The sequence below is a fragment of the Barbatula barbatula genome (genome assembly GCF_947034865.1).
Source record: "Barbatula barbatula genome assembly, chromosome: 16".
Lineage (NCBI taxonomy): Eukaryota > Metazoa > Chordata > Actinopteri > Cypriniformes > Nemacheilidae > Barbatula > Barbatula barbatula.
In genome coordinates, this window is record NC_136779.1 from 3613595 (window position 1) to 3628228 (window position 14634).

Sequence of the window (14634 nt, forward strand, 5' to 3'; positions counted from 1 at the left end):
TGATTTTAGATTCCGTCACCAATCAGGACACACCGGAGGAACACGGGACCCCCAACATACCACATTATTTTACTCAGCATGACCCAGCGCCCTCACAGAGATACCTGTACAAAAATTGACATTGAGACAAAGTCATTTTAACCAGATGAGTTATACACTAACAAAATAAATGTGCCTAAAAGGTTTTTCCACAGTATTGCAATCGAAAAACCAATTTAAGTTCCATAAAGAATCACTGACTGAATGGTTCTTTAAAGAACCATCTCTTTCTTACTTTTTTATAATCGAAAGAACCTTTTCGCCACAAAGACATTTTTGTGAAAGAGAAAGTTTCTTCGGATGTTAAGATCATTTATGAAACCATTTAGATAAAGATTTTCTATGGTACCGTGAAGCACTTTTATTTTTAAGAGTGTACGTTTTATACCAAACCATATTATGAAAGAATGAACTATTTCACTGCACAATATATTTCTTTAGGGATAAACTTAGTAGGTTTAGCAGAAAAACATCTTAACAGCGAGACTTCTGAGCATTCTGGCATGTGCTAGAAACCACATGAACATTTAATGCAGATGAAGTGAACCCTGCTGATGCAGTTTGCCAGTTTTAGAAAAATGTTAAATAATAGAAGGACTGTTTAAATCAAAATGTCCAAAGATGACTGTTACCATCTTATTTGAGAATCAAATTAAGTCTAGCGTTTATTTATTCTATTGAAGTTTCAAATAGAGCCATTTACATTTTTCTATATTCTTAACAGGACCAGGGCAATACAAACACTTCAGTCAGGAGGTATAACAAAACTTAAAATGATGCATTTCCTCACCATATAGTGAGAACTACCATTTTATTGTCATATGAGCATATGTTTTAATCACATAAAATGTTTTAAATCACAGTTACAAGTTTTATTTTTAAGTAAAAATGCATTATGTGGATATTTTAACCTCAGGTTTAAATCATGAATATAATGCCACTCCATAGTGTTGCCATTAATACAGGCCAAGCTATTTTCAGCGTGTCTGTTAAAAAAAGTGGTGTAAATTTCTGCATAACCCCATAGACATACACATTAACTGCTTTAGCCCCGTTTGCTGCGTTACGTCAACAAATCTGCCATATTTAAAGTCCAAAAAGTGTAGTTTCTCAGAATATCATAAGCATGTAAGCAGCTTTATCCGTTAATGGACACTGTGGTGCTCATGGCAAGTGAAAAGCAGAAAAAATAATTTTCATGCATTATTATATGCAACTTAAGATAAATATAAGAAACTACACTTCTTTAAAGTTGAGTACCTATACAGTAGGTATTGTATACTTCGTATCTTCGAAGAATATTTAGTTTGATCAAATTTATAAAAGAGAGATACAGCTGTAAAGTTATTTCCAGAAAAAAGACGAGCTGCTGGAGATGTGCGGGGGTGGAACTACAGCATGTGCACACAATACATCAATCGCATTATCCTGTCTTGTTTTTACATTATGAACGTATGCGACACTTGCCAACAAAACACAGACGTATGGCTTCGTTTGACTTACCGTGTGCGGTTCATGTCCGGCATCTTTTAGCGATGGGACCGCACCATCTATCAGTTCCAAACGATCTCCAAATCCAGCATTATATCCACCGTTTATATAACATTCATCATGGAAAAGCATTGAGCAAACCAACACAACTAAATATCTGTGAGCCGAGCGAAGCGGCATTGATGGGCGTGCTCGCTCACGATGGCTGGTTGACGTGTGAGCGTGCTTTTCTGGGAGAGTTGTCCAATAAGGGACAAAGAACCCTTATTACAAAATGGGAATCCATGTTCGGAAAAAACTTTCCGAAACCTATACGGACCCTGGCGGAGTGTATCAAACACATAAATACATACGTTCAACTTGTTTTGCCAGCAAGTTAAACAGTGTTAGAAGTCTGAATGCATGAAATAGCTTGTTACCCGACCTTTAAGTTTGTATTACGTTTGTCTGTATATAGAATCATTAATGTCTGTTTAATGTGAAGAACTAGGGCTGCAACAAGCATCCGAAACATACAGCAATAATTGAAAAAAATAATTAATAATTAAATTAAAGGGGTCATATGTCGCGAGTACAGGTTTTTCTGTCTCTTGTGTTAGAAGTTGCCCATGCATGTATTAGACACGTAAAATTGCAAAAATTAAAGGGTTGGAACAAAAGATGCTCACCCAGACCTGCCTGAAACGCCTTGTGCCTCGCCTTTTAAACACAAAGTCAGTACAATTGCTTTGGAACCTGATGTTCCAAATATGCCAAGAGGCGTTATATTTCCGTCACACGCTTGCAGTACTCCACCAATCACTACGCAATAGTATACTGGCAAATCATAGCACACCTCGGTTTTCAGAGTGACCAGCTTTGTAGAAAAATCGGCGTGTTTCAGAGAGGCAGGGCAAAGAGGAGATACAAACATGCACGGTATGTGGAAAATACGAAGTTATGAACCTTAAAGTGTGTATATACACAATACGTAACATCTAAATCGAACGATAATAATTGTTTTAGACGTGGCATATGACCTCTGTAATATAAAACGTATCAAGGTATCACGAAAATACTGAGATTAAGGTTTTAGCTAATGAGAATGACATTTATACAGTGAAATACTTGAGATGTTACATTCAAAATTCCCGATGTTAAACTCATACAATGCTTCCGCATGTGACCCAACAGTGGGCCCTGTTTAACCACATAAGGCTTCAGAAAACAGACAGCCCTGACGCTAACTCAATATAAAGACAGATGAGTGTCATGGGATTAAGAGAAAGTGGTTTCCTAATGACATAATGCCATTCATAGGATGCACACACACACACTCATACACAACACACACGGATTCAATTGAGCACTTTAGGGCTCAGCACTTCTTCTGCGTTTTAAAAAGTGTAGTGATGAAGTAACAGCTTATATAGTACTGGAGCGGAGAGTAAAATCAAATATATTCCTGGTGCTACGAACTACCAAGTAGACCAATAAAAGGCAACATCTATCAGGACTATATAAATCACACAGAAAATGTGTCATATAATAAGATTTTATTACTCTAAAATGCTGAAGCACTTTGTGAATGTTCACCTCGAAAACAAATCTGCATTTTAAAAGACTCCAAAGTCATTCATTAAGCAACAAGAACTTGAGCCATTTCAAGGGCTAGTTGTTTTAAAAGTGAATGCCTCAAACTCTTAATGGTCCAAGGAGGTAGAGAATGTTAGTCTCTCGCTCATCTCAAAAGGTCAAAGGTTCGTCCCGGGACGCCCAGAGTTATTCATGCCCCTTGTTTAAGTTCAAGAAACTAGTCAGACTGCGAGTGTTCCCACAACCCCTCCTCTCATTCAGAACTGATAGACAGAACAAAACTGGAGCGTTTCTATCGCCAGTCACAGGAATGCAGACCGCTCTCTGCGACCAAGCACGGTTACCCGAAGCACCCCAATGAACCATAGTGTTTGTTGAGCGGAAAAATAAACTTGACAGCCAAGACCATACAACCTCAAAGAAACAGAGGAAATAAAAGTTTGTGTGTTTGACAGAGAAATGCAGTGCAATGTTAGTTTCTATAATTCTATAATGAAAGTAAAGACGATAAAATATTTTATGTTTTACATTAAAAAGGAAGATTCAAGCTCTGACTGTTTACATGCACTCTTGAACTCTCAATAAAAATATGGCCAACCATGTGATTCCTCATGATGATGTGAGGAACAATTTGATGCTGTGAAATTGTGCTTTTTCACATCAAATATAATCTCATTTACATTTAGTCATTTAGCAGACGCTTTTATCCAAAGCGACTTACAAAGAGTCCGAGGAGCATTCTGTGTCATCTTTTAAGGTCTATTTTTTTGCAGTTTATTTGTTCACTGGCATGTCTTCGTAAACTTGTCTGCATCACAGGAACGAGATTGTACAGTTTGATTTCTGAAGACAGCGAATGGAAAATAGAACAGGGGTGAAGGTTTGACAGCTAGAAGTGATGAGCTAATTTGCTGATGGGGATTTTTTCTTGTTTTTGCCATGTTGATGACATGCTTTCTTCCCCATCACTCATTCAACATGACTGTGACAGATGACAACAAAGCTAAAGCTCCAATTCCTGATTCAAGAAAGGTTTCTGAATTTAAACTTAATCCAAAGTAAATGTAATTCGTGATATTATGGAGGATCTGTTGACAGAAACTATGTTTTCAGATGTGTATAAAGACCTTACGTAATGAAGCGTCATGTTTTTATTACCTTAGAATGAGCTATCCTTGCATGGAGTTTGACGTGTTTCTTCAGTAGCCCTTAAAGGACATACTGCTCTACAGAGTGCGCTTCGTATTATATGTTATCTCCTTTGGCAAAGAAGCAAAAAATGTCAGCTATTGTAGGGCTTTGTAAGGGAGGGGTGAGTGGTGGACTGAGCCATTGGTTGCAATTCGTAACCTCACTGCTAGGTGCCACTAAATTTCCCAAACTGGACCTTTAAGTGAGCAAACAAATGAATACTGTAATTTTTGATGTTTTAAGTCTGCAAAAAGTATTTTGTTATGTAATTATGTTGAGTTTCAACAGAACTGTGGCCAATTTAATTCAGTTCTCATGAACTGAAAGGACGCCAGTTTTTAATTCCTGCCAGGGACGGCTTGAAATACATAACCCCCCCCAAAAAAGATCTCTCATACATTATTACATATAAATGCTTAACTGCCTGCAGAGCCGGTTTATCCTCCCAGCTTGAGAACAGCAGGTGTACGTACCAGCAGATGAGCCCGGCACCAACTGCTGCCCATGTGACACAGCAAGAATTGGACTTCTTACTTTCTTCTTCCTCCTCATCTTTTCGACAGCAGCACAGACAGCTCAGGTATATCGCCAGGCACAGCAAGTTTACGCCAAGACCGGCCGCCGCTACACAACCCAGGAAGATGAGAGACTGAAAAAAAAGACAAGAGACAGATAGTTCCTAGTTATCAATTTACCTTACTTTTGAAACAAAGGGATAGAGAATACAATTGGAACACATTTAATGCAAACAGGCGTAGCCATAACATTTAGCTTGTAGCGACATGTCATTCTGTATCATCTGTGACTTCACATAAGCATCTTGTAGCAGCCGAATGAGGTGGTGACCCCGGAGATGTTTTCCAGAGTAGAGAGAGAACATTACACTGATAAGGAAGAGGACCTTTCCGGTTTCAACACGGTCATAACTTTACAGGGTTCCAGTTGATACATCCCGAGCTATTTTAGTACCTCGGCCTTTAATTGGGACACTAGGTATTGTGTAGCTCTGCCAAGGTTTAGTTTTACACACACACCATTAGTTCGATGACCAGATTTTTAATGCATGCGTCTTTTTGTGAAGCAGGGGAAGATAAATGGAGACTTGTACTGCTAAACTCAAATATAATTTTCAAACAAATCCATGCATTCACTAAGGGCATTACACACAGTGCATGCCTATAAGCTTAATTTACGCAATGCACAATGATGCAACACATACAATGTCTAATTTATCCCAACATATGTTTGACCTCGCATCCATTAAATACCAAAGCCGTCTGTCAGTCAGACAGTTTGCTAGTACTAAATTGAATCTCTCTCTCTCTCTCTCTCTCTCTCTCATATATGTCAGTATAGGTTTAGGCAGTCCGGTCCACTCAAAGCCAAGTGGATATACGTGCATACAACAGTATAGACAGTCTCCACAGATTAAGTGAGATTTAAAGAGTTCTGCTGTAATGCTGTTGTAATGATGGGCATGTGTTAAAGGAAACCGGAAATCTTCTTAAAGAAAATCCTTAAGAACCATAAAATGCATGATAGGACAATTATAAAACAAAAGACACACACACACACACACAGCATGCCATATCCCATCATGCTCTTTGCTCAGAAGGGGATGCAGAAAGTAGGGCAGCTAAAGAAGGCAGCTCAGTCTCTGAAGCTACTTCTTACAACACATCACTTTCACTGTTTACTGTGTGTGTCTCTTACAATCTACATCCTATATACTTCATCCTGTGGGTGGTGGGCCATACCGAGCCATCTGTTTCAGTGCCATCTATTAACTTTGAGACAAATGAGTCAGTCGGCTTAACCACAATTCCATAGGAAACATTCATCTGCAACAAGAGAAAATGTTTCAAACCATAATGACTTTTTTTTGTGTCATCTCAGTGTCAAGCCGTAATTCGCTTTTTTAGTAGATTTACTATACAATCCTAACACCAATATTTAGAGAGCAGAACAGCTAATATTATGGCATTGTGCATGTAAAGAAAAGTTGGATGGTTATATTGAGCAATTCATCAATTCTTAATTTCTGCTTTGTAGATTTACTCCGTGCAATAGAAATAATTTGGAACATATCAAGGTAGTAAAACTAAAAATATGAATACATTTTTAAGTAACGAAATGCAATCTCATTACATTCACATTAAGGCATTCAGCTGACATTTTTGTCCAAAGCGACAAGAATTAGGATAAAAATACTGCAATGATATCTGCCTAAATATTATTTAAAAACTAAACTTTCTTATTAAACCAAAATATTAATAAAACTACAATAAAAACTTTAATATCTGAAATGTGAATACTAAAATATCTATAGTATGCATGACTATTAATATTTTCATAATGTTGTTATTACAATATTTAAGTTGATTTAAATCAAATAGAATATCTGCCTTATTATTCGAAATTGGAAATGTAACCTCAGCTGTAAACGAAAAGAAAGTTTAGAAGTAAAAAAATTTTTTTTAATTAACGCACATTATGTAGCAACATAATAAATAAATAAATACAATTATCAAAGCTCATAAATTGCGACATGACAACCTGCTTGTTCTTAATGGGTTTGTTGTGTCGTTCCCGCCGCATCCATTGAGGACAAAATGTTAAATTATAATGGGTTCTAATGTCTTTTGACTTGTCGCATCGCACCCGGTGTAACTCTACAAGTACACTTACTGTATCCACCTTCATTTAATATAGGACACACACCCGTCTGGTTAATAAAATCAACATTGGCTTTTGAAAAACACATATCAGTTGTTGACCTACTAACAGTTGCATACAACTATGAAATTAAATGCTCTGATCAAATATCTAATATTTCAGTTAAATTTTCTAAAAACAGAAGTCTTTCTCTGAACCCCTTCCTCCACTTCGGAGGATGGAGATTTCCCACAGAAGTCTTTTGTGAAGGACAAAGAGGGGATGAAGATACAGTAATGAGGAAGTGGGGGGAGGAGGGGAGAGATACTGCCACAGGGGGGTAACATAAGTGGGGATGGGGTACTTGGAAATGCTGTGAGAGGGTGTGTGGTGTAGGGAGGCATCTGTGTGTGCTTGTGTGCGTTTTGGGTGATGCCTATAAGCTCAAGGAGCGAGGCAGTTGGTGTCGAAACATGGAGATAAAGACGGTCATCATGTTTCATGCTTTTGGCCAAAATCGACAGAAAATAAACCCTGACAAAAAAACAAACATCGCTATGGCAACCACCAGGTTAGCTTTGCTCTTGTAGTTAAGTCCTGGGACAAATGAGACAGCATGTGACTACGTGGCTGGAATTACCCATGTCAAGTCCTGTGATTTGCCTGAATTACAGGGGACTCTTTCTGTGTAACAAAGAAGAGATTCGAGGTGGCCAGAGACAGTAATTTCACATCAGTATGCTTAGATTTTATAAGTTTAAATGCCCATGTGAGATCTCTCTTAAGCATTTTTAAAGATGCATTTATTGGTGCATCCATAATGGTCCATATGGGCACATGAAAATTAAAATATAATAACTTCGTTTAATGTTCTATGAAGAGCCATCTCTCCTCCCCTTGCTGGGTGTTATCACTTCTGGTTTGTACATTTTCATTTAGTATGTTGTCTCCGAGAAAGACGTGTGCTTTTTTTTGTGACATCTATAACACATGCATATTTTCCTCATCGTGTCAGGACTCGATTAACACTACTATAACTATAAGCAGATGGTTCAATGTATTGAGATAGAGAGAGGCAGGGAGAAAGGATTGATTTAAAACCACAAGAACTGAGGCCATTGTGAATATAATGAATTGTTTCAGAATAAATGTAGAATCTGCTCCAAAAACACAAACAACAACAATTCTGCTGCAGTCCTGACAATGTTCTCTGTGCCACAAACGTTCAACAAAGTGATGGAATAATTATAATGAATTGTCATAGAAATAGAAATGGCAATTTTCATAAAAGGGTTATATCAAAAAATGAAGTAAACTCACACATAGGATGAGCATCAACCCAATGATACACCTGTATTATGCTCTATGCTGGCAAAAAAAGATTATTTATTTACACTCTCTCATCTCTACGAAGTCCTTTCAACCCATACATAATCCTTTTTATTCTATCACACAAACAAGCTGTGTCTCGTTTCGGAAGGCTGCGTCTTCTGGAGGTCTCAGTGTCATCATTTCATAAAAGTAGGTAAGACACACATGATGTGTATCCTTCGTTGCTAGAGAGAACTCCCAAATCTTCGTGTCGGCCAACGTCTTATTTGAATAAATCAAATGTGGTACTTCCAGTTTCCCCTGCCGAAGGACGACTCATTTAATTCCAAGTTGAGGATCCTCCGTATACCGCATCCTTAGAAAACACAGCTACAGATAGGGCTCAGAGGTCACGCCAACCGAAAATTCACCGTCATTGACAGACTTTTTTTACTAGTGACGGAAGTTTCGTTTTGTCGTTTTGAAAGATTACAATAAGGGCAATTTGTAACTCCCAGTTGCATGCACACATACACACAAAGACGATATATTACTATTATATATCTATCTATTACGAAATTACAATACCATTTTTAAGCACATATTGAACAACAAAATTAGTGATAAAAGTCCAGTAACTGAATGTGCGGTTTTTTACTTGAGTGCAATAAATACATATCCATGCGAATTGAGATCAGGATTCGTGATACACATTTGAGCAAGAATCGTGCAGCGCTAGCTGTAGACTACAGTGAGAGAAACAATGGAGGGCTGGTTTACAATTAGCTGCTGTTGACACCCGTGTCCACAGGTCTGAGCCGCAGGTTTCCCACACCTGTCTACCAGTAAATTTCTACCCATTCATATAGTATCTACATACATCATGTTTTGCTAAAAGCAGTAAGTGAATGATCACGACAGAAGGACAGTACTGTACAGCATTTTATCTGTGAGCAGCGTGCGGCTGAAGAAGTTAAACCAGAGGAAATGATTTAGGATCAATCTGCTATAATATGTGGGACTAAATTATAGTCAGGTATAGATAACATTAAAAATTACCATTTATCGGCCGATACAGATATGGCCGATGATTTATCGTGCATCCTTAATGTCCATAATTATTTCCCAGGCCTATTACAATCACATTTTCAAAATCCAAACTTAACAATGCATATTATTGTGAATAATGCATTTCATGTTGACCCCTGCGGAGCTCGAGACTTATCGATGCGCATTACAACTTGTGTAAGAAGAAGACAGACGGATGGTCAGATAGAATAAAGCAGAGTGAAGAGGTGGGCTAAGAGGAGGCAGAGTTGGGGAAGAGGGTGTGAAAGAGAAAAGACGGTCGGGATACTAGATGGGGATAAAAGAGGGTCAAACTGAGGATTATGGGTAAAGGAGTGGCGCTGAAGTCTCCAAGGAAAAGGACAAAAGAAATGGCATCATCTGGCCGCAACCATGTGCATGTCTGTCACAAAACACTGCTGTCTAAGTGCTAAGCTTAATTTTTTACTCAAGCAGTTTTAATTGGTTCTTTAAGGCTTAAATTAAACTTCATATTATGTATTCAGCATGCGATGAGAGGGGCATTTGTACTGTATATACGTTTAGAATTCTCGGTCTTGCAAGACTCCTGAATGGAGACTTACTGGCAATTGCTGAGGTAAACGTTTCTATTGTTCATATTCGGAGATACAAATTTGAACATACTTTACCAAAACATTATGTTTTGTGCTACAGACTGTGTCGAGCAGGGCGGGACGAGAGCCGTGAGGGAACGGTGCAAGGCCGGTGATGCGAGTGATAACGCGTGAAGGCTGAAGTGGAGAAGGGTTCAATGTGAACAGCAGTTGAATATGGGTCAGTTGGTCCTAAGAGATGGGCCTTTCTGAAGTGCGGGGCGATGGCCTCCTTTCCGATCGTAAGGAAGGAGGCTGGAACCGTTGAAGGTAAAACAGACTTTTAATAAAACAAATAAACCGAAAGTAAAATGCACAAACACTCTAAAACACAACAAAGTCCGGGCCTGGTCCTCTCTTCCCATTCCCTCTTGTCGCTCCTCTCTTCCCATTCCCTCTTGTCGCTCCTCTGGAGCGCCTCCGTGATAGATGCGAGACCGGTACACTCGCGTCACCGGCCTCGCGCCGTTCCCTCACGGCTCTCGTCCCGCCCTGCTCGCCACACAGACATATTACCTTACACTGTGACTTTATGAGGGGGTCATTGGAGGACTGCCAGACAGATAATAAACGAGTGCATTTATCCATTGGACTTATATTGTAGAGAGGACAGCAATATCACGACTTCAGCCATTATCAAAGATCATTAACGAAACACCTGGATCATCTTTGGTAATGCTCAAGAAAAGTCTTATCAACTGCATATCATCTCCCAGACAATAAACCACAATATCCTAGCAATGCATCTGCAAGTTTTGAATTGGCAAGAACACTAACGGTTCCGAAAATATAAAGGTAATACTTGTTTACATTAACTCCATAGAATAAGCTTCTATTTTTAGGTGTAAATGCTTCATGTTATCCCGAAATTTGTCATAGCTAAAACATTAGTACATTGAAGATCAGAACAAGTCAATATACATACAATTCTGGAAATCAGTAAACTTGCGCTTACGCTTTGCGATGTGTTAAAAGTTTCTAAAGCCTTATAAATGAAGTTACTTAAATTCACATCAAGAGTTAAACTTGTTTTTGTGGACTTATGATGGCCAGAAAAAACTAAAATGCATCTCACTTAGTTGTCTGTTTGGAAACCAATACAAGAAAAATCCAGCGACAAAACGATTTTGTGCAGCACAAGTAGTTCAGATTTTGCACAAAAATGTTTCGCTGTTCAATACAAACAGTTCAGCGATACAGTAAACAGCTCGGTGCCGTTCTTTGGCTTATTTGCTTGTACCTCCACAATACACAATACTTCCCCCGGGGTCATTGACATACAGATCAACCTTTGCATTGTTGGCTAGAGGCCTGGAAAAACAACACTTTGAGCCCCAACAACACATTTCCCACAAATAGGCTTGTTATAAAACTAGACGTGAATGAGCCGCCACAGATAAAACCTTTAAGCTTTGAGAAACAAACCGAGCAAAGTCAAATACTGTTTACTGCCCGAGGGGAAATCTCTACACAGAGACAAACACTGGAGTTTGAGATTCTTACTGCAGGCCCAGACAGAACATTACAAGTGCAAGTAGCCTCATTTCCGGAAATTCTAGAAAGGCAGCTATATGCAAGAATGTAAACCGACATTCAACGAAAGGATATTTGTACAGTGTTTCAGTTTACATGATCAGCTTGTCCGAGTAAGTGATATACAAGTTTGAGAAAACATCTACAGTAGGTTCCCAAACGTATATTCAGCACCCCTCACCCCATAAACAACATTTGTAATATAAACAGCCACGGAAAATTTAAGAGACCATTCCAAATTTTCATTTAATCAGCATTTCGAGATGTATTGTGGCCATTCCAGTCTAGTGTCTGTTGAATTTCTGCAAAATCCGACATCTAGATGACAAAGTCATCCAACAGCAATGTGGAAGACTGACAGTATAAAAACTATAAAAAAAAGACTTTTCATGAATACATGTAGAAATATGACTGCTGTGTTGCTTAAATGTGAATATAAACTTGTTTTCTTTTCAGTATTTGAGGTCAGAAATACAGAGCCTCGGTTCTGTTATTTCGTCCCGTTTCTCCAGTTTTGCCTTCATGAAAATAAGTGCAAATCAAAAAAGAAAATCAAATTTGAGAGAAATTAGTTCACAAAATGAACCAAAATGATTTAAACAAAACCCAATAATAGTAAATTCAGAAAAATCTGATAAACTTTCAAATTGTCCCTTATTTTTTCTGCGGCTGCATGTTATAAAATTAGTGATCGTAATTGAGATTGATCTTCAATAAAACTACAAAAATTTAAGCTTTGAGAAATACATATTATTAATTAATATTTAACCTCAATGCAGGATTAGATTCCTAGTTTGGGAACTCTTACAATCTGAAAAAAATCAAATATTTTAATCTTGGTTAAGAATCACTGGAGTACATTTTCAACGTAACAGCATTTAAACTTTTTTACCAAGAGTGCTTACAAGTTAGAAGTTATTAGAGGTGAAACCAGCCTGTAACAAAGACCCTGTGACCTTGAATTTCTGTATTAGGCAGAAGTATGCAAAACAGGATTCAACCTAAATGGCTTTCAATGAAGTTCTGAACTAAACTTTAGCTATGTGATGGTCACAGAAGGCGGAGAACAGCCGTCTGGATCGCTGGCCGTGAAAGAAACACTCAAAGAAGTGAATAACATGCCATATTGACATCAATCTTGTCATCACATCTACAACTTCATTCTCATGTGCCCTGAAAGGTAAAGAATTGCAGATTTCCCAAGCGAAAGCTAGCGTTTATGTATCAAGAACTGTGCGAAATGCAGTCAGTGAAAATATGCAAGCACTTCATATGTATGCAAATGCAGAAAAAGATTTTAACAAGGGTTTCCAAACAGTGCCAGTGAACAATATCAGTATAAATCAACTTCAGTGCTGGTTCATAACGAAACCAAGAGATGCTACGACTGCTTTTTTACAGTAAAGCAGCGGCAAGCCTTAAGGAAGGACCTCTTCAAATCTCAACGGAGCTGTCACGCTCACTCCTGCCGGTCTTTGAAAGGGATTGAGGGGTTGGGGAGGGGACCTCGGAGGGCTTTTCCAACACAGTGCACTTGGATGAACCTCCCCCAACCTCACAGCCGAGAGAAATGTTAACTTCACCCAAAGCCAATGACAAGCTCTTCTTGAAAGGGGGAAACGAAGGATAAAAATAAAGATGTCATTTTCTACGTACAAATTAAACAAATTCTGTATGTGCTTTAAAAGCTCGGCAACAAGAATGTTATTAAACATTTCAGGAATCGTCACTATAAGCGGCAAGCTGTCACAGTGGAATCAGCAGCTAAGACGTCTTTTTACCAACATGTAAACAATTAATAAAACCGTTATTGGACAGAAAACATGTTACCATAGGAAAAATGTCACCTATAGGGTGGTTGTGACAAATATTACCTCGGCGTACGAAGATATTTTGTTCGTGTTTATTTAACAGACTGTCTCTTTAGACAGAGATCACTTCCCATTTCCAGTGAGCACTTTTATCTACTGGAAGTGTGAAATGAAACAACAACATCCCCCTTCAAGAGTCAAATCCTTCATATGCGTTACACACTGAGGCGACTAAATCCTATCAAATGGATTACAAACCTTATGAAATCGGAGTGGTTTAGAAGTGAAACAACATGCTCAACCAGTCACAAAGAAATGACATTAAAGAACTTGCAGTCAGGATCTTGCTTATGATTAGCCTATCATTTGTAAGGATCTAGGTCATCATCTGGCCACTGATCTCAATCAGAGACTGATACAAAGAAAACATCCGCGTGCCAGATAGATACTAAACTATCTGGATTGACCTAAAACTGACCATACATACGTTTCCGAAGAATTAAATGCCGCATTTATCGCATTATGCGATATTTCGATGCATTTCACAGCCCTAGTTGTAAAGCAAACTGTGGTCTTCTGACATGTAACTAAAAACTTAGCAAAGCCATTATGTCATTTTATTCTTCGTTAGAGATGAATATTCAACACTTAAAAATTTGAACAGAATATTTAGATGCGTTCTTGGCATTTTGGGTGCGGAGCCAAAATGTTTACTACCCTTACATTAGTATAGGCTAAATTACAGAAATATTTGCTCCAATAAAATCATAAGACATGTGATTTTTAATAAATTCCCACAAGACATATGACTCACGGTCAGCTTTGGCTTTTATTGAAACATTGCTTAACAAAAAAGCATGTGATTTCTAATAAATTCCCACAAGACATATGACTCACGGTCAGGTTTGGCTTTTATTGAAACATTGCTTAACAAGTTGATTGACTGAAGTGCAAAACATTAAAAGCACAGATCCAGCTATGACTCCGTTATTTCTAGGTTGGCTTAAATATAATGCACCTTTTTCACTTGATGCTCATGATTCTAAGAAAGCGGATTCATAAAACACTGGCCATTAAACGGCTCTTTCCACTTCATGTATTTACAGGGGATGTAAAGAGGCCTGTTTGGTCTATAAAAAGAAACAAGATGAGGAGGGAGGGTGAATTAGAAAAACAGAGAGACGCGATGGGAAACAAAGCCAACATGCACAGAAAAAAAACCTGGAAAAAGACAAAAGATATGGAGATGTACAAAACAGGATGTTTTACTGCCACGGAGATGGAAATGTTCTCGAATTTGATGCTATTCTGAATAATATCAGAGGAATGTTTGACACCGGTGGCCA

The 14634-nt window shown here is 38.2% G+C and overlaps 1 protein-coding gene across 2 annotated transcripts in view; it reads right to left on the bottom strand.

Annotated features, from left to right (window-relative positions):
* ttyh2 (tweety family member 2) overlaps positions 1-14634 on the bottom strand; it is a 40158-nt gene that overhangs the window by 21936 nt on the left and 3588 nt on the right. For both annotated transcript variants that reach the window (XM_079476393.1, XM_079476392.1), the window contains exon 2: positions 4770-4945. In XM_079476393.1, the coding sequence (XP_079332519.1) occupies positions 4770-4945 (176 nt within the window). The remainder of the gene's footprint in view (positions 1-4769; positions 4946-14634) is intronic.